We start from the raw sequence: 20634 nt of genomic DNA, 5'->3' as shown, positions 1-20634 counted from the left end.
CCTTTTTAAGATGCACCTTTGTTTGACCCTGGCTCCGTCTCCACGCAGGACAACAGTCGGAGAGTTGACAATGTGCTCAAACTGTGGATCATCGAGGCCCGCGAGCTTCCAGCCAAGAAGCGCTACTACTGCGAACTCTGCCTGGACGACATGCTGTACGCACGAACCACCAGCAAGCCCCGCACCGACACCGTTTTCTGGGGCGAACACTTTGAATTCAACAACCTCCCAGCTGTCCGCAACCTACGCCTTCACCTGTACAAGGAGACGGACAAAAAGAGACGCAAGGTGATCAACGGAACCGGGTTTATATGGAATTTTTGAAAATACACTTAGGGCCTGAGGAAGCTGCCTGCTTATTGGCTACTGAGTTATTTTATGATTTTAATCTCACAATTATGATTTTTAATTTCAGAATTATGACTTTTTATTTCATAATTTCGACTTTTTATTTCATAATTTCAACTTTTTTATCTAATAATTATGATTTTTTTCTCATCATTTCAACTTATTGTATCTCATAATTATGACTTTTTAATTTTATAATTGTGATTTTTTAATCTCATAATTATGACTTTTTATACCTTTTTTTCTGGTGGAAACGGGCTTCCATAGTTTTAAGATTGAATTGACAACATATTTACCTGTGCTATTGTATTTTCTTTTTAAAAATCCATAAAGGAAAAAAGCACATACCTAGGACTTGTAAGCATCCCCATCTCAAGCATCACTGGACGTCAGTTTGTGGAGCAGTGGTACCCGGTCATCCAGCCCAGTGTCCTCACCAAAGGGGCCGGCGTCGGAGGAGGAAAGATTATCAACGCATCGCTACGCCTCAAGTCCCGCTTCCAGACCATGAACATCCTGCCCATGGAGCTGTACAAGGAGTTTGCCGAGTACGTCACCAATAACTACCGCACCCTGTGTGCCGTGCTGGAGCCCGTGCTGAGCGTCAAGAGCAAAGAGGAGGTGGCGTGCGCGCTCGTGCACATACTGCAGAGCACGGGGAAAGCTAAGGTACGCATATGTCTGTTCAAAGGGAAGCTAAACCCGTCCGCGTCGTCTGACGCTAACTGCACCCCAATGCCTGATTTTGAGAAAATGCCAAGAAGTGGGAGAGAGGGTGGGGAGCAGTGCAGGGGGGGCGTGGCCTGGGTGTGAATTCAATCTTTCAAGAGATTCAAGAGAGAGAAGTAGATACGTCCATTTTTATCAATAATCTACATTAAACTGTGAAGATTTGCACCTGGATCAACAGATTACCAGACACACATATTCTATCATACACTGGATTACACCTGGACTTTAACATCTAAGGCGGGGGTCTCAAACTCGCGGCCCGCCAGTCGATATCCTGCAGCCCTACACTTATTTTGAAATGATTAAATTCAACATTTAATTCTACATCAGCTTGTCTAGTGTTTTAATTACAATTTAGATTGATTATATGGTTTAAATTTCTAATCACTAAACCGTTGTTGTACTATTTTTCACTTTACCTGGCCCCTTCTGACCAGACTAGAAGTTCACTAGCCTCCAGGTCATTTTGAGTTTGAGGCCCCTGATCTAAGGGCTGGTCCAATTTTAGGAGAATCGGCAAATGTTTTGTATCATATTGACTTTTTATCCACACATTTTGGCATTTTGGGAGCCATAAAACACTGACTCACTCATCTTCTACCATTGATGTGCAAAGGCCTTGTGACTTGTTTCTAATTCTATTCCGGTAGAAATGAACAGAGTAATAACAGAATTTCTCCAACTTTCTCCCAGGATTTCCTCTCAGACATGGCAATGTGTGAGGTAGACAGATTCATCGACCGCGAACACCTTATCTTCAGAGAGAACACTCTGGCCACCAAAGCCATAGAAGAGTACCTCAAACTGATCGGACACAAGTACCTCAAGGACGCTATAGGTGAGCCGCAAACACTCACTGTCTGTCACCTGACAAGAGCTGCTGCTGTGGAGCATCCACAGTCATTAACATTCAGGAAGTTTTGGGAAATAACACATTTTTATTAAAGGTGGAAAAAAAAAAAATCCTTCCCTTGATACTATATTTCCAACTTTTATTTCAGTGTATGTGTGTGTGTGTCACGGAGTTTGTTTGGGGATTATTCCTTCCCTTTTTTTTTGTTTCCACTCAGCACAAGTCTATGGAAATGAGACACAGCTCTCACAGGAATAGGTGAAGGCAAATAAAAACCTGTCGTTTTATTGATTAAATACGCAAATTTCATAATAGAATGTCAATAATCCAGACCAGTTGCAGCGTAATCCAGCAGCTGCAGATGTTTAACATTGGAAGTAAATTGTGAATAATGTCATTAGTTTGTACAGATGAATTATTAAAATGAATGTAAATGTATACGTATATGTGTGTATATGTGTGTATATATGTGTATATATGTGTATATATGTATATATACATACATATATGTATACATATATATACTGTATGTATATGTATAATACCAACATGGACCTGACTGTATATATATATATATATATATATATATACATATGTGTGTGTGTGTGTGTGTGTGTATATATATATTTATATATATGTTCTGGTTTTAAAAAACAGAATGAAAAACGCAGTTTGTTTTTCCGATTTGGTTTTGAAACGGAATAACCAAGGAACGAACCATACACTGATTTTCTTCAACCACGGAAAGTTGATGTTTCTTGAGGCTGTGTTTTAGTTATGAAGGCCATTATTTATATATGTATGTATAATATAAAAATGCTTCTTTGTTCTTCATTGACTGCTCTTTAATGAACTATCATTAAAGGGGAGTTCATTAGGGCCTTGTATGAGTCAGAGGAAAATTGCGAAGTGGACCCTATGAGAATACCACCCTCCGTACTCCCGGACCACCAAGCCAATCTCCGAATGTGCTGTGAGCTGGCACTCTGCAAGATTGTTAACTCCCAGTGGTGAGTTAAAAAAAACGGTTTATTTTGTACTGTGTTGTGTTGTATTCTGTAACGTGCGGTGTTTCCTGTCTGCAGCGTTTTCCCCCGCGAGCTAAAGGAAGTGTTTGCCTCTTGGAGAGTCCGCTGCGCTGAGAGAGGTCGCGAGGACATCGCCGACCGCCTCATCAGCGGCTCCCTCTTTCTGCGCTTCCTGTGTCCCGCCATCATGTCCCCGTCGCTCTTCAATCTCACGCAGGAGTATCCCGATGAGCAGACGTCGCGCACGCTCACCCTCATCGCGAAGGTCGTGCAGAACCTGGCGAACTTTTCCAAGTCAGTTTGATTTCATGTTGCTTTTACCTCCAGGCTCGCTTAAAGGTACATTTGTTGGTGTCACAGCTGGATGTTCCTCACCCATGTAGCCTTCAGTTAGCGTCAAAACTAAAAAGTAGTGCTGGGCACAATAACGCAGCGTTAACGTAGCATTAACATATCGTTAACATAGCGTTAACAGCATTGATGTTAATGCATGTCGTGTTTCCATGACGACTGACCGGAAAAAGACACGCGTGACATCACGTTTACGTTAAAATGAGTCTCTAAAGTAACATTAAAGTTTAAAAACAGAGGCACACATACACAGTACACAGGTACGCTGGTTATTTGTAGCGCTGCTCTTTTCCTTTAATAAACAGACCGCTCCAGTTCCACTGTAGGCGGGCTAACTGGCGCTAAAGGAGCTAACGGAGCTAAATGGTAAACAGTGCCTGGACTCCGGTGCCGCAGCACGTAAACATGACGTCACACGCGTCTTTTTCCGGTCAGTCGTCATGGAAACGCTTCATCCGTTAATGTGCGTTAACGTTGATGTGCCCAGCACTACTCAAAAGATGTTTAGTTTGTCCTTAGTGGGCTTCCGTAAAAGCATGTTGGTCCAAAATGGCCACCCATTTCTTTTAGTACATATCAAGTGCTACATTTTTACAAGGCTCATTCTGGGGTAATGGACAACAACAATTCATAAGTGGATGATAATACATTATTTTATCTTCAATTTCTGTTATTATTAAACCATATAATTATAATAAAACAATTCTAATTAAAACAATTTCACCTACATTTTTACACACTGTTCTGTACCATTAAAACTTAAAACGTCAATAAACTTTTTTGCTTATTTTAAACGTAACAGGGCCAGAAAATGTCTATATATAAATCAAACATTTGTACCCACAACCAAAAACGTCCAAATTCATACATTTGAAAAGACATGTGATTTTCTTTTTAAGTAAAATACATTTTTGCTCCTTTTCCACTTTAAATCCACGATTCTTAAGTGTTCTCCAGTGTTGCCTGAACTTTAAAAGAGGGTTGTTTTTATTCTTGTTATTTATTCTTATTCGTTTGACTCTTTAAAGAAAAAGAAAAGAAACTTCTCTTCTTCTCTTCCGTCCCTCCTTCACCTGTTTTCTCTCTCCTCCTGGCAGGTTTATCACTAAGGAGGAGTACATGTGCTTCATGAATGAATTTTTAGAGATGGAGTGGGGCTCCATGCAGCAGTTCCTGTACGAGATCTCCAACCTGGACAGTGTGAGCAGCGCCGGAGGCTTCGAGGGCTACATCGACCTGGGCAGGGAACTTTCCATACTGCACAGTCTCCTGTGGGAGGTCATGGCTCAGCTCAGCAAGGTAAACCCTGGAGTTATGTGGAGATTTTTTAACGCTGTATTAAATAGGTTTTCGTGCACCTGCATGGACAGTTAAATGGCACATGTATACACTACCGTTCAAAAGTTTGGGGTCACCTATACAATTTTTGGATGTTTTCCATTAAAAGTCACACTTTTATTCATCAAAAGAGTTGCAAAATGAATAGAAAATATAGTCAAGACATTGGCAAGATTAGAAATAATGCTTTTTATTCAAAATAATGGGGGTAATAAAGGGATTTCAAAGGTTTTCTAATCATCCAATAGTCTTCTAACGCCATTAGCAAACACAATGTACCATTAGAACACTGGAAATGGGCCTCTATACACCTATGTACATATTCCATTAAAAAACAGACGTTTGCAGCTAGAATAGTCGTTTACCACAGTAACAATGTTTTTCCTATGACCTCAAACTTTTGAACGGTAGTGTAGATATTGTCATTGCCTGTTCCTACGCAATAAAATTCATTTTTTTGCAACAATCGCCAACTTAGCAGCATTTTAAAGTATTCGTTTCAAATCATTTAATTAAAATACAGGGATAAAAATGCCCTCAGAGCCAGTAAATAATCAAATGAGTCCACACAATGCTATAGCTGTGTTTTAAATCTGGTGCTGTTCCCATGCTGCACAGCAGCAAGTGAGGAGGAAAGAGGAAGCACAACAGATGAATGCAACTCATTGCAACTGGGCAGTAAAGGCTCGTTTTGGTAACTTGCGGTAAATCATTTCTCTTTTCATTTCTTTTTTTTTTTCTTTATCCGTTTTAACCGCAGGATGCCATCATCAAACTGGGTCCGTTGCCCCGCCTCTTGAATGACATCAGCATGGCCCTGCGTAACCCTCACCTGCAGAGGCAGCCCAGCCATCAGACCGACAGGGTCCCGGAGAGACAGGCCGACAGGCTGCTGTCCCGGCCGAGCTTCAACAGAGGCATCTCGTCCGACTTTCAAAACCTCATGATGAGGGATCTGAACAGGTAGGACACAAGAAAACATGTGGGATTTTAATATTTTATAAAAGAAGGAGACGAATGTAAGGTGAACAAAGGTCTGCGTCTCATAACCTGTCAGGTTTTTCATTTCCTTTAGCGAGCAACCACTGAACCGAAGTCACTTTTTTGTCACTGTGTTTTTTACTTTAGTTATTACTTTGTATAAATATAAAAAGTTCAAATTCTTGGCTGCACAGTGCAGCACAGAGTTCTACACACACGTTCAGCCTCAGGGGATTTACATTTTATATATATATATGAAGACAATGTGCCGGCTAGAGTCGGCAAATGATGGCTTTTCCAAATGCTAACTGCTGTTAGCTGCCGGAGCCTCAGTGACACTGACATAGTTTCCTGTGTATCATTTGTGATTGAGCTGCTGTGGTGCAGTTCAATCCTTAAGGTATTTTGAAATTAGGACTACAGGGAACTAGGTTAACTTGTAGAAATAGGGTATAATATGATACTATCTTAATATAGGTTTCTGTCATCTTGCACCGTCATGTTTCTACAGTCGCCTGATCTTGTCAGACTTGCCTAGAATGCCTAGTCACCTGATGGGACTAGGAAAAGGAGTGGCGAGAAGAGTGGCCACCATTAGATGTCACTGTTTAGAACTTCCGTAATGGGATTTATATTTTAGTGCTCCTGCCTCCATAGTATCTATCCACAGCCTTTTACTAGCCTTACTCACCGCTGTTCTCCAGCTCTATAGATATCACTCGCTTGCCTTCCCCTACCTCCACCGGAGGGGTCATGCCATCCCGCGCCCAGATGAGTTTTCAGGACCGTGACCATCCTCATCGAGCGGCCTCCAAAGACATGTTTTATGTGTCCCGTCCTCCTCTGGCCCGATCCAGCCCGGCCTACTGCACAAGCAGCTCTGACATCACTGAACCAGACCCTAAGGTGAGTTTGACCACTCTGACTTGGGGGAATCAATCATCCCATCAACTAGGTTTATTTAATCAAAGTGAATTTAGTATGACATGCATGCTGAGTCATACTTAATCGAATCTGTCATTCTCGATGATCGAGGCTGTAGACTATCATGACATCTGCCTTTTTTTCCACTGATTCACCTCGCAACTCATCCTAGCGGTATTTCCTGGGAAATACTTACTGAGGCATTCCGATATCCAGGCCTCGCGGTAAAAACACCCGCACCACCCTCACCCATATCATACGTGGCCACCTAACATAGCAAAAAAATAATACGGGGATGCAGTAGCCTCTCATACCCGCTATTACCTAGGTGCTCAGTGTCAGTAAAAGCGTATCTATGATGGACCTCCAGGATTCCCGCATGAACAGCGTGTCTAATCTGCAGTCGGTGGACATGCTCAACTCCTCCCAGGCCTCCATCGCTGGCATGGGCAGCTTCGGAGGGCTGAGCAGCGGAGGCGGTGGCGGCCTGGGGTCGGGCCTGAGCAGCCAGCTGCGGGCCGGTGGGAGGTTGTCAGCTGGCTCTGGCGGCTCCAGCATGTCGGGCGGCCTTCGGCTGAGCCAGCTGAGCCAGATGGGCACCACCACCGACTCGCTATCCCAGCAGCAGCAACAGCAGGCCGCCGCCATGCGCTACCCGCTTTCCTTCCAGAATCCCCTCTTTCATCTGGCGACCGCTGACGGGCCCCAACAGCAACAGCTCCATCACCAGCACAGCCGGGCCCAACACACCACGCCCCTGCTCCTGGCCCCAGAGCCCGAGCCCTCCCACCAGACCTACATCCCACAGTTCGCCCACGGGGGGTTCTCTCGCAGCGAGGACCTTTCCACCCTCAGGACCAGGGACGGTCACCTGGGTCAACCCAGCATCATCCACTCACACAGCTACAGCGATGACTACAGCAGGGCTGAATATGCACGCAGGCAGATGTCCATGCACGGGCAGGTAAACGTAAGTTCCCTGTGTATTTTCTGTAAAAAATTGATAACATGTCGACACTGACATCAACAAAAGCATTTAATCCAATGCCCGCCACACTCCTTTCATGGTGTCCCCCAAAGCTTTCCTCTTTGCAGTTTTTTTTGTGTGTGTTTGGCATGGACTTGCTTAGATCACACTCAATGACCCAGGCAGCCATTCAACATTCAAATCAAGCAAGAGACCGGCTTTACCACCTGAAACCTCTGTTTTCTTGTATGGGCACCACCACCTTATCAAAAAATGAAGCTCAAGCAAGAGCTCATTGTTGTCGCCTTATTATTTACATTTCATTGCCCACTTGTGTGTGCAGCCCAGCTCCACAGGCACACAAGGTGCACCATTCTTCTCTCTCTGGCTTTTCTGAGTTGTTTTAGAAGTGGTCGCACCTGTGTGTGTGATCTGATCCCTAATCAATCATTTCAGCTCATGTTTAAAGTTACACTACCGTTCAAAAGTTTGGGCTCACTTAGAAATGCCCTTCTAGCAGAGTGCACTTGCTCATTTGAAGATGATGTCCATGCGCCGTTCCTCCTTCACAAAGTTGTCGATGCCAGAGTTATAAAAGTCTCCTGACTTGACCTTCAGTTTACAGAGTCTACAGAGTTTACAGTTGCTCTGTCCTTTTTCTTATACCACTCCTTTTGAAAAGTACGTATCATTTTCTGCCCCTTCCTTTGGAGAAGGTACGGTAGCTCAGGTGTGGGTCTCCCGCTAATAAAAGCTTCCGTTTTTCATCAAATGCCAGCCTTAAGAAATGTTTAAGCCTCTCTTGTAGAGCCATCATTACACCTCCCGTTAAATAGCAGGACGTAAAACAGTGAGAGGGGGCGTGACGGTGTTGACAATTCACGAAAGCAAAGCGAACGTAAATGCAGCACAAACATAGTACAGTTACGTTAGTAGGCAGTGTAGCATTGTGCTTTTTGGCGTACATTTTAACTATACGGGAAACTGACTGCGCATGGGGCAAACAGTCCCATTCACAGAAAGAGACAGAAGAAAGGCAGAGGAGGTCTGTGCCTTTGCTCTGTAATAGAACGCTATGGCAAACGGCTTGTGCAGCCGCTGCCTGACCAGAAAACAGCGCTATTGAGTCGCTTTTATTGGACTATGAAAATCACCAAATGCGGACACATTCAAACCTGTAATAAAGTTATCTGAAATTAAAAAATACAAAATTAAAAAAATAATAAAATCTTACATGAACTCAATCTCAAATTTTCCCAGCCTAGGGTAGGCACTGCCTACCCTGATGAATAAAAGTGTGACTTTTAATGGAAAACAAAAAAATTGTATAGGTGACCCCTTACTTTTGAACGGTAGTGTACTTTGAATGATTAATTGTGTTGTCTTATAAGCCCCTATTATACTCATATAGATCACTTAAAACTGTTGTGCATAACTTTTAAATGTAAAATACATAGGGGTGTTTAGATCTTGTGTCGCCCGGTGACATTCTCCGTAAAACGAGATGGTTGGAAAAACAGGTCAGAGTTCGACTGAAAAGCGCAAAGAATCGGAAGTCAGAAGTGACTTCGACTGCTCAGAAAAACCCGATCATTCAGCAGTTTGACAGGATAAACACTTCTTGTCCCCGCCCACTTCAGCGCTGCTGCTTAATTACAAAAACGCCCCCCCCCCCTCAGACAGGTCTGATAGTATTGCCTGACAGAGCTGATGCTGATCTAACACCCATGTTGCATCATCTGCTCCATTTCACTCCATCTGTGTTTGCTTTTGTTTCGAAGGACAACCTCCAACAGCAGCAAATGATGGGCATGACGTCCCAGACTGGAACGTCCCACTCTTCCCTGGCCACCACGCCCCCCACCACAGTCCAACCCGTGCGCCAGAGTTCCGTTGCCCCGCCTCCCACTCAACGTGTCAAATCCCAGACCTCCCATCAGCTGTCCGTGAGTGCTGCCGCCGCTCCCGTCGCGCCGGCTAAGACACGACCGCAGAGCGGGAACCTCCTCCAGTCGCCGGAGACCGGCTACGGCGGCAGGCAGCAGCAGCAGCAGCAGCAGCAGCAGCAGCAGCAGCACGGGCCCCGACAGCTGTCCGTCAAAGACAACACTGCCCCGGGTCTGCCCCACCAGCAGAGCTCCGTCAGGGAAAGCCAGAGTCCGCAGGGAACTACCAGTCAGAGCACTCAACAGTCGCCGCAGCAACAGTCTCAGCAACAGCAGCAGCAGCAGCACCTTCTCAAACCTACCATGAGCAAACAGGTAACGGGAGATTCGCATATTCTTCTGTGTGGTTGCTGATGTCTCAATGAAGATTTCTGCTATGTATTTTTACTTTGTTTCTGAGCAAGTAGCAAAGAGTGCTGCTAGCACTGCTAAAGTGATTAGCTTGTTTCTCACTCATTGACCATGTTAGAGTGGACGCAGTCTTCCAGTTTCAAATGTAAAGCCTAGAAAGTAGGACGGTAGTAGGTTGGAGTTGATGGTCTAAACCACTACCACCTGAAAACATTACGGGCACCATTAGTTACTTCACCATTAGCACCAATGTTAAACTACAGTGGTGGAAATAGTTTGAGCATAGTCAGCTCCAGACTTTTCACAGGAGGCAGATTTATTCCCAATCAGATATTTGCTCTCTCATCATCCTCCTCCTCCTCTTCCTCCTCACATAATATGTGAGGAGGAAGAGGAGGAGGAGTATATATATATAATATATATAATATATATAAGTATATTATACTTCTCAAGCTTGTAAAGTGAAATGAGAAAGTTAGATACAGTTGAACAGAGTATTTCTGATTCTCCTCCCGAGTACCACCAGAGGAAGTACCACCAGGATACCCTAAGATCTAAACCAGGGTTCTTCAATCCTGGTCCTGGGGACCCACTGCACTGCCTGTTTTAGAAGTTTCCTTGCTTCAACACACCTGACTCAAATGTTCAGGATTGAAGAACCCTGATCTAAACCATTAGTTTCAGGTCTTCTCCAATAGAACATGATCTCCATCCATCCATTTTCTACCATTTTATCCTCAGAGGAGGGTCGCGGGGGATGCTCTACCAATCTCAGCTGACATAGGGCGATAGGTGTATTCACACCATGGACAACCATTCACTCTCACTCTCACATCTACTGTCAATTTAGAGTGTCCAATTTACCTTATCCCAATATTGCATGTTTTTGGACTGTGGGAGGAAGCTGGAGAACCCACAGAAAACCCATGCACACATGGTGAAAACATGAAAACTCTATGCTGAAAGGCTGTTGATCCAACCGGGGCTCGAACTCCGGGTCTTCTTGCTGCAATGGCAAGAGCGCAACTCGGTGGCCAGAACATGATGTCAGTTTTGTAAAAATGAGGTTCCCATTTAGAGGAAAATGGCGCATACAAGTACGACACATACTGAATGACATGGACACCAGTGTGATTGACAGCTGGTATCAGCCTGGTTGCAGATGACTGAATCTTCAGTGAGTTTGTTTTCCAACTGGAAGACGACACCCACTTTTTTACATACAGTCTATACTCCCACCAGCAAGTGTCAAACTATACAAACACTGAGACACTTTGCATGAACGTTTCTCATTAGTAAGACTTGACTTTTAAGAGCTTGTGTTCTCATATATTCAGTCCGTGTGCTGGCCTTTTCTTCCCCAGGGTTCCCAGTCGCCGTCCACCCTCAATCCACCGACCCCAGCCAACGAGCGCACAGTGGCGTGGGTGTCCAACATGCCCCATCTGTCCGCTGACATTGAAAGTTCTCGCATTGACCGTGAAGAGTTCAAGCTGAAGGAGTACTCAAAGAGCATGGATGAGTCACGCATGGACAGGGTAGGTACTTTAAAAAAAACAAAAAAACTTCTCCACTCCTGTTACTTTTTTGTGTAAGACGCAGGAATGCTGAGTCATGTGTGTGATTGCCGAACAGATGGCACTCAGATCTGAGACCATCACAGAAGTCCAGAGGTCGCAATTAGTGTGGAAAATAACCACCTGCCAAATATTTATAAATCCTTTACGGTGTTTGCTACGTTCACTGCGCCTCGCTCGTCCTGAGTTTGAGTGTTTGGAAAGTGTTTGCGTCCTTCTTCTTGACAGCGTCTGCGAGGATTCATAAAAACCTAAATCCACCGAGCAGTGAGGCCACTAAAGGTCTCTCTCCATACTCACATTTTCTGCATTTTGTGTTTGCATTTGCATAAACACATACAGGACAGGCCTACAGTTCCATTCATACTGAAATGAAGCTCTGCATCGGTCTGTTATCCCACACACATGCATAACTAATCCCACATTCTCTTATGTTGCGGGGAAAGTTGAGGCGACTAATATCGTAACTTAAATTGGTTGTACTAATGAACTATCTGCGGGTCGTTCTATGATAAATTTGTCATAATCTCTAGAGATTATTTCATAGATAAACAATAGCCATCTTTCTTTCAGGTGTAAACCAGTGTTTCAGGTGTATCTCGTCATGTTATTTGCTGATTCAGTGTCAAGTATTTGAATCAAAACATGTCGTGATAAAAAAAAAATGTAAAAAAAAAAATCTACTGCCCTCCCTGGTCAAACACCAGCTACTGCATTCAAACTTTGCCATTGGCTTCCTCGGTCCACTCCCTCTTGTCCAATCAGCATGTCAGATTTTCACCACCAGGCCACGCCCCCTTTGCACTGCTCTCAGCTCACCTCTGCATTTCTTTAAAGACTCAGAAGAGAGTGTTTGATTACCCTTTAAATCAGACTAGTCAAACGTGTAAAGTCCACGTATGCTCTGATGTTGGTTTTTGTGCCCACCACCACGGACATGGGTTAGAGTTAGGGTTAGCATGAACTGACCTTTAATCCAGATTTCCTAATCCTGCCTCTTCCTCTCAGGTACGCGAGTACGAGGAGGAGATCAACTCCCTAAAGGAGCGCCTGATCATGTCCCATAGGAAGCTGGAGGACTACGAGCGGAGGATGCTAACGCAGGAGCAGCAGACCAACAAGATCCTGCTGCAGTACCAGAATCGCCTGGACGACAGCGAGCGGAAGCTACGGCAACAGCAAGTGGAGAAAGACTCCCAAATTAAAGGAATAATCAACAGGTAAATGGAGGCTGTTGTTGGGATTGGAGGGCAGAAGACAGATGAGACGTGTGGTCTCTTTTACTTTGATTTATCATGACACCTTTCGGTGAATGGACTGCATGAGATTCAGTACAGTGAGAGAACATAGGATTCTGTTAGACGACATAAGTTGCGGGGCTGCGACTAATGATTATTCTCACACTAACCTTGACATGACGATGTTCTCAAATGTCTACAAACCAGAACTACTGAGTATTCACGGTTCCAACAAAAAAGCAAATATTCACATTTGAGAAGCCGAGAACATTCAAACCCGATCAAAGCCATCCATCCATCCGGGCGGTGGGAGGGGGGGGGGTGCATGTTGTGGACTGTGGAACCCGAAGAAAACCCACGTGGAGAACATGCAAACTCTATGCAGAAAGGCCCTTGTTCAAACTGGGGCTTGAACCCGGGTCTTCTTGCTGCAAAGGCGAGAGCGTCGAAAATAGTTGACGGTTAATTTAGCAATCGATTAATTAATCGTCGCAGCCCCTTGATGAGTTTGTTTCATCTATTCTGCGTATTGGAATAGGACTCGACTTAGCAGAGGTTGTTCTCGTGCAAAGAAAGTTGCAGGAAAGGGGGAGGTTGGTGTCAGTTTCAGTTTCATGAAGGACTTCAGCCACGGGAGTCAGGCAGGCAGGGAGCTGTCAGAGCTGCAGACGTGTTAACGGGTGACAAATTAAAACGAGGGGCTGTAACGCGAGAGGACAGAGATCCATATCTGATGTGATGAGCATGCAGGGCATGTTCCTTTGGCTGTTGGTTTCTCTACAAGCTAGACAAAGGAGACGTTTAATTGTCCTTTATTTGCTCGCGTTGGAACAAATCAGCCGCAATAACCTCATATTCGCACGACTGGAGTCCTAATTTACCAGGTTTGTTTGTGTGAAACAGAAATGGCGTGGTTTCATTTTTTGTTCAAAAATGAGTTGATTGGAAAGCCGGGGACGGAGTATCGATCGTATCTCAGATGTTGCGAGGCATGAAAACCAAATGTTTGCTTGTGTTTGTGAGGGGGTTTTTAATCTTTGACTGCTGCTTTATATTTATTCATTTCTTCTTTTGTGCTAAAAAAAACCACTCTGTAAGGCAGGCAAACTGTTTCCTGTGTGTGTGTGTGTGTGGTCTTTCAAACTGAAAGGGTGGATGTCTGTGACAGAGAATATTGCCACTTCTAATCCACTCCAGGAAAGAAGACATGGAATGAAGACAGAGACAGTCCTGCTCGTCTTTTACGGGGAAACGTCTAGAACGGCCAAACCACATTGCACTGTATATAAAACCATCATGACTTAAGGGCCGTCCGTCCATGTCTCTCTGTGCTGCTGCACTTTTCATCCACTCTTTTTTCTTTCTTTTTCTAATGGACAAAGCTCTTTTGCTCTGAACAAGATCTCGTGGTCACCTGAGGTGAATCCACTTAAGAATCATTTTCCAGTCAACTCTCCCACGAGATTGCACTGTAAAAGCACAAGGAGGGGTAAACATTTGATAACTTAACGTCTTGTACCTTTTATTTAGTTTTATTTTATGTTTTTCCCCTCGGACCTTCAGGTGCAAGGACTGCAAAGAATTCTTTTTTTATTAGATCTTCCATTTAGAATCCAAGAGAAGCGTGATAACTGAAGGGACAGCTGATTCTGAATCGTGATCACATGGACCAGTAGATCTCCTCTTTTTCTACGCCTCTTAGATGCATATGATGTAATATAAAAAAGGAGGGGAGAGAGTCACAGACGAAGCTTCAATCAGTCTGTGAGCGATGAAGATTCAAGCATTATTTACCAGTGAATCAAAGCACTCGAGCATTTATGGATTCTTGCTCCTCTGGAGAACGAGCGATACGAGGGAAAGTGAACGCATAAAGCATCTCGTGTGTGTGCGGTTTTCCCGAGGCTAACGCTCGTAGCTCCAACCACACGAGGAAGAACTAAAGTAGCAGACGCTGACGCTTCCGACAAAAGCCCAGACCGTGTCGCCGTCGTCGTTGACGTGGTCGTTCTGGACCCAACGACAAAACCAGAGCCTTATAGGTGCTTTTTTTAAATCCTAAATTAATGTTTATTTTACTGTTTTTTTTCCCATTTCCATTCAAATCTGTTACTTGATGCAAGTCCAAGCTCAGGTTCTGCAAAACGGGAGCCACACTGAATTCCTGGCTCCTGCACAGGCTTTTTATTATCTGCAGAACTAACACAGTTAGCATTGTGTTCTTTCCTTTCAGAGAAGCCTTAATGCTGCGTGCATAAACATTAAAGTTCACTTCTTTATTTTTTTTATTTCCTTTTTTGGTCTCAACAATCTAATTTAAACCAAAGCCAAATGTTAAGTTTAGGTCACACTTAGTTAAATCCACTGAAAACACTTTACCTGTAGCACTTTCCTTCAGGGCTCTGATCCCGTTAGAGTAGTAATCCCGTTAGTCGGCTGCAGGCTTCCTATTTTATTAAATGTATTCTATTTATTTTTGGTGAAAAAAAATATAAATTTAATCCTAATTATTATCTTCCCGAAGCGTGAGGACGAAAATAGATGGTGGTGGGGGGGTGGGGGGGGAATCAATGGTTGAATTGATTGTACCTGTCATAGTAATAATTTATTTTTAACTATAATCCATAGCATATTCTATAAGTATGTGATGCAAGAGCCATAACAATAATAATAATATATAAATAAATATATATACATATATATATATATATAAATGAGTGAGATTTTAACTATTTTAACCTTGCAATAGCAAACTTTTGAGCAGGGGGAAGCGCAATAATAGATCCAATATGTCGACACCTGATGAGGTATTATCATTATTATTGTATGCGTTTAATGTACATAAAGTAACTTCCTGCTGAAACCTCTCTACCTGGTGCCATCCACCGTATAGAATAAAAACACTGGGATACGAAAAAGTACAAAAAAATAAGAAGAAAGACAATGACGTGACAAACTTTGACAAAAACAGTTTGTGCTTAAGTTGTTTTGATTTATTATTATTTTTTGGCTTTCTCTGTACGGTGTTTGTGATTTTTTCTCTGCATTTTTAACTGAAAGACTGCAATGGATGTGTATTATTATTATTGCTATTGTTATTATTATTATTATTATTATTATCCATGAATTCAAGCGACAAATCTTACACCTGTATGATTTGATTTCTATTTATTTTGCTGTACATGCTTGGTCAGTCATTGGTGGTGTCCAGTGACATGGTGATGAGACAAATAGTTAGACATTGAACTTATGCAGTCAAATCTCATTGTTATGATTAAAAAGGGCAACTATATTATGACTATTATTATTATTATTATTATTATTATTATTATTCTGATTATTTTTTTTCCTTTGTTTGTCTGACTTTTCAGAGCTATAGATTATATTCTGGTGTCAGTATATCTGCCTCTCTTTTATAGCAAGAATATATTGATATAGGCAACAATGTGTCAATCTTGCAAATGAAATCATAGTGGTGTGTGCGTGCGTGCGTGCGTGTGTGTGTGTGTGTAACATGGCTTGTAGCAACAGCCAAGGGTTTTTTAAATTCACTTAAATACACAAACCTGTGTCAATCAGCTGCAAATAACTCTCTCGTTTTATTTCAAGCACAAGGGTTGGACAATGATCTGGTTTATCAGATCACATGTTGGTGAGAATAGAGATTTTATGGCGGGTAAGAGTGAGTTTTTGCAGCGGTGGTGTGACGCAGGTCTGATCGACACTTTGACATCCTCTCTGTCTCTGTAGCAGAACTATTACGACCGCGTGGACCTCCTCACACGCGCGTTGTCATTTTTTGGGACTATTAATGTACGACTTGACCTCAAAAGCACACACACTACTTGAAGTACAACTGCATATAAACAACAACAACAAACATGTTATCTCTCCCTCACCCCGCCCCTCTTTTCTGTAACACATCACCCACATGAATCATTGTCTGCCTTTTGAAGTCATGTCAAGACTCCTAATGCTGTAAACCCATGTTACATTCCATTGTTCTTCTGGGACAGTGTTAATATTTCTGTCTGTGCTAATGATTGATTCTCTCTCTCTTTTCCTATTCTCTATCTCTTCTTCTTCTTCTTCTTTTGTAAAATAAAACAACAACACTGTACATTATTTATGGAATAAAACATCCAAACACTTCTGTTTGAAACTTCACCTGTGGATTTTTTCGTTCTTTATTGTCAAACATGTGCCTCTATATGTGTGTGTGTGTGTGTGTGTGTGTGTCTAAAATAAAATGTAAAGTGGAGGAAACACAACATGACTCATCAAAATTCATGATTCATCAACGGGAAAAAAAGATCCATAAGAGTCTTAAAGCTGCTGTCAGTGATATCTCCTGTTGACTCCACAAAGAGCCTTAGCACCGCCTCTTTGTGGAGTCCTGGCTCCTGATTGGATAAAGTGAGAGAGACACTCTCCGAGATCACAGAGAGCTGTTGGAATATCGGGGGCTATTTATACCCCCCAAAAAATGATTGTACTGGCAGCAACTTTAATGAACGCTACGTCCTTTTCATGTCCCAAAAAAAATCACAAGGACGTTTATTCTTCTGCGCTAAAAGGCCTTATTTATTTATTTATTTATTTACACCACCATTAAACTACAGTGCTCCCAGTTTAGCCACCTGACTGTGTAACTGCAAGATAACCAACCCCATGTTTCCTTGAGTGACCCATATCTGGAGTTAAAAACCCTGGCGGTTGGATAATCACAATAGCGTGGAGAACCTGTGCCGCCGTGTGCTGGCTCGCGAAGAATACGGCGCTCTACGCTGGCTTACAATCTGTGCGTGTGGAAGTCTTTGAAAGCGTTCGTCAAAGGATTTTCCTGTGCTTCGTCCATGTTGCGTAACGTGGGCAATTCCCTGGGGAGGATCGGGCTCCGTTTCCGAGCCGTTCACATCAAGTAACCGCGGATAATTGCCCAGAGTTGGACGTAATTGCTCTATGAAAACACCTTAAAATAGATGGAAATGTTTTTTAATGAATCGAAGGGCGGGGTGGGGTGGGGTGGGGGGGGGGAGGGATAAAAAGCTAGAGCCAGTGAAAAATGACAGTAGTAGCATCTGCGCAGATTAGGATTTGAGATGCAAGTAAAGAGCATGTCATCAGCTGTTGAGCCAGATGTTGGAGATGCATCTGCTCAACTTCTTGTCAAGTATCATCTTGAATTCATTATACTCCCTTTCTTTCTGCCAACCCCCTCCCACCCTTCCCCCCAATCCCTCCCTCCCTCCCTCCCTCTCTTTCTCTCTCTCTGATTCCAAGACTCATGGCTGTGGAGGATGAGTTAAGGGGAGGACCAGTGATTGAGCCAAAAACCAGGATTTTCCCCGATCAGGTCTGTGAGACTCTTTCTTCTCTCGTCGAGTCCGTACAGATGCCTGTGCTATCTTTCCTCCCCCCTCTGCCTCCCCCACCCCCCATTCCCCCCCTCCCTCCCCTGCTACTGTTATGATTTTGTCTGCTGTGTGTATGTGGTCCCTCTGGTTGTCCGGCCCCTGTCCCTGATCCGTCCCTGTGTTTGGGTTTGACACCTGAGAGCGTTAGGGGATCGGAGGGCGTCGTGGTTTGCTCAGGATGTCTGACTGTGGCAGGGTTTGTGAGCCAAATCTGGTTTCCACACCAGATTTACAACAGGACTCAGGTTATTGAACAGCTGAAGCCCAACTCCTACTTTAGTGTGAACTCAGTGCCAAGGAGATGCTTTTCCTGACTGCTCGTCATTCAGTGCCCTTTGAGATCATTATCTACCGTTTTATCCTCCACCGGAGGGTCGCAGGGGGTGCTGTGCCCATCTACGCTGACATAGGGCGATAGGCGGGTACGACCTGGACAGTTCGCCAGTCCATGGCAGGGCCTCACATAAAGTCACCTACAGTCAATTTAGAGTGACCAATTCACCTAATCCCCATGGACGGGAGAACCAAGAGAAAACCCACGCACACACATGGGGAGAACATGCTAACTTCTTGCAGAATGGCCCTTGTTTCAACCGGGGCTTGAAGCCATGGAACCAAGGTCTTCTTGCTGCAAAGGCAAGAGCGCTAACCACTACACCAACAGGGGGCCCGAGATCAATGATCTAAGCTGTAATTCATAAAATTGAATGGGTTCTTCTTCTTCTTCTTCTACAGTTGCCATATGGCTTTTACAAAGCATTTCAAGTCCATGTCCAAAGAAAGACCAGCTTCAATAGCTGTGTTTCCATTACAGCTTTCTCGCTAAGTAAAAGTAATGTTTCAAAAATTCCGACATCTACTACACTCAGGTGTGGCCATTTGCATGTGAGCCGTAATTCTCGTAAAAAACACTCCACTCTGAGGAAGATGGACCAAAAAGCCCTTTGGTGATTAAAGGATTTGCATCTATCAGCAGGCTCATTCAACATTTCTGAGGGATATTCTCGCTGATATTTTGTATCATTTTGACGCTTTAAACACTTCCAAATTCAAATAATCCACTTTTTTGTTGGTGGTGGAAGTACTCTTATTATCTTATTATTACTCTTACTTATTTTTTAATAAATAAAGTACTCGTTACAGAATTTGCTCCATTTAATGATGATAATGGTGATCACTCACAGTTGCAGCTTGTTATAATTGAGCTAAACATTATCGTTAAGTTTTGAATCTGCGTAATCAGATTGAAGAAATCAGTATAGAAAATGAAAGCATAGTACATTGAAGTGGTCGTCAATCATTTACGTGTGTTTACCTGTGTCTGTTGCCTCTTTAGGACTTTTTTTTCTGGCATAAACACTGACCTTGCCAGGACCAGTAGTCCTCGTGGAGACCAAAAACCTGGTCCTAGTGAGGCGGAATCTTCACCAGTTGTGAATTCTAGTTAGTTTAAGGTTAAAGTTAGGAGTTAATATGGGTTAAGTCCATGAAATAAATCTATAATTACATCCCCACCATGTTTCCGATCAACTAAACAGGAAGTATGGTTGCCATGGTTACACTGTGTAACCACAGGCTTCTTGAAATCTGAATAATATACAACAAAACTACAGGATTTCTCCTCCTTTAATGACGCCACATTTTTTTCTTTTCTTCAAAATTCTAATTTAATTTCACATGACACGATTGCCCCCACTTCAAATATAGCGTCTCACGTTCGGTCGCGCCCGTGAATCCTCCCTCTGCTTAATTGCACGAAAATATGAGAGACAAATCGTGGTCTGCGGTGGATGTATTTCCAGTCACGTCGTCACAAAGCAGCGGTGAGCAGGAAGAGATAATGAAACCTGCAGAGAGAGGGAAGAGCTGACGGGAGCTGTGAGCCAGCGTCACGCTGATAAGAATCATTACAACTTACATCGTGACAATGATGTATTCTGGGAGAGGGCGTACGAAAGAAAAAGAAAAAATACATGTCAAATTATAATTAATGATAAGTAATAATATCAACACAGGACTGATACGAAGAAAAGCTTCTGTTTTTAAAATGGAACCTGGGAGTAATCATTGTTTTTATTATAATTGATGATGTCAGCTGTGTGTGACGGCGCCTAATGGCAACACTTTCACATATACAGTATATATATATATATGTATATACATATTCATATTGTGGCATGCCATTCAGGAAATTGATTTAAGAATATATTGGATGAAAACTGAATATGTCAAGAAAATCTGAATATATGTTCTGAAAGTCTGAATATAATGAGGATATGAATATATATTCTGAAAGTCTGAATATATTGAATGAAAGTCTAAATATATATCAAGAAAGTCTGCATATATGTCAAGAAAGTCTGAATATATATTATGAAAGTCTGAATAATATAAAGAAAGTCTGAATATATATATATATATATATATATATATATATATATATATATATATATATATGTATATAATATGAGAGACTGAATATATATATATAAAGATTCTGAATATATAAAGAAAGTCTGAATATATAATGAAAGTATGTACATATATAAAGAAAGTCTGAATATATATATGTATATATAATGA

General features: G+C 42.7%; 1 protein-coding gene across 1 annotated transcript in view; it reads left to right on the top strand.

Annotated features, from left to right (window-relative positions):
• The window catches only part of syngap1b (synaptic Ras GTPase activating protein 1b), a gene marked incomplete at both ends in the record, with an annotated part of 183141 nt that overhangs the window by 152052 nt on the left and 10455 nt on the right, over positions 1-20634 (top strand). The window contains 13 exons of the mRNA XM_083902073.1: positions 49-288; positions 682-1017; positions 1774-1918; positions 2799-2943; positions 3019-3255; positions 4410-4611; positions 5411-5613; positions 6336-6537; positions 6926-7519; positions 9304-9783; positions 11184-11357; positions 12405-12616; positions 17918-17990. Of these exons, the coding sequence (XP_083758199.1) occupies positions 49-288; positions 682-1017; positions 1774-1918; positions 2799-2943; positions 3019-3255; positions 4410-4611; positions 5411-5613; positions 6336-6537; positions 6926-7519; positions 9304-9783; positions 11184-11357; positions 12405-12616; positions 17918-17990 (3243 nt within the window). The remainder of the gene's footprint in view (positions 1-48; positions 289-681; positions 1018-1773; positions 1919-2798; positions 2944-3018; positions 3256-4409; positions 4612-5410; positions 5614-6335; positions 6538-6925; positions 7520-9303; positions 9784-11183; positions 11358-12404; positions 12617-17917; positions 17991-20634) is intronic.

Source organism: Microchirus variegatus, assembly GCF_963457635.1.
Source record: "Microchirus variegatus genome assembly, chromosome: 1".
In the NCBI taxonomy this organism is placed as follows: Eukaryota; Metazoa; Chordata; class Actinopteri; order Pleuronectiformes; family Soleidae; genus Microchirus; species Microchirus variegatus.
Note: the sequence above shows the minus strand (reverse complement) of the source record. Positions and strands in the feature narration are given on the sequence as shown.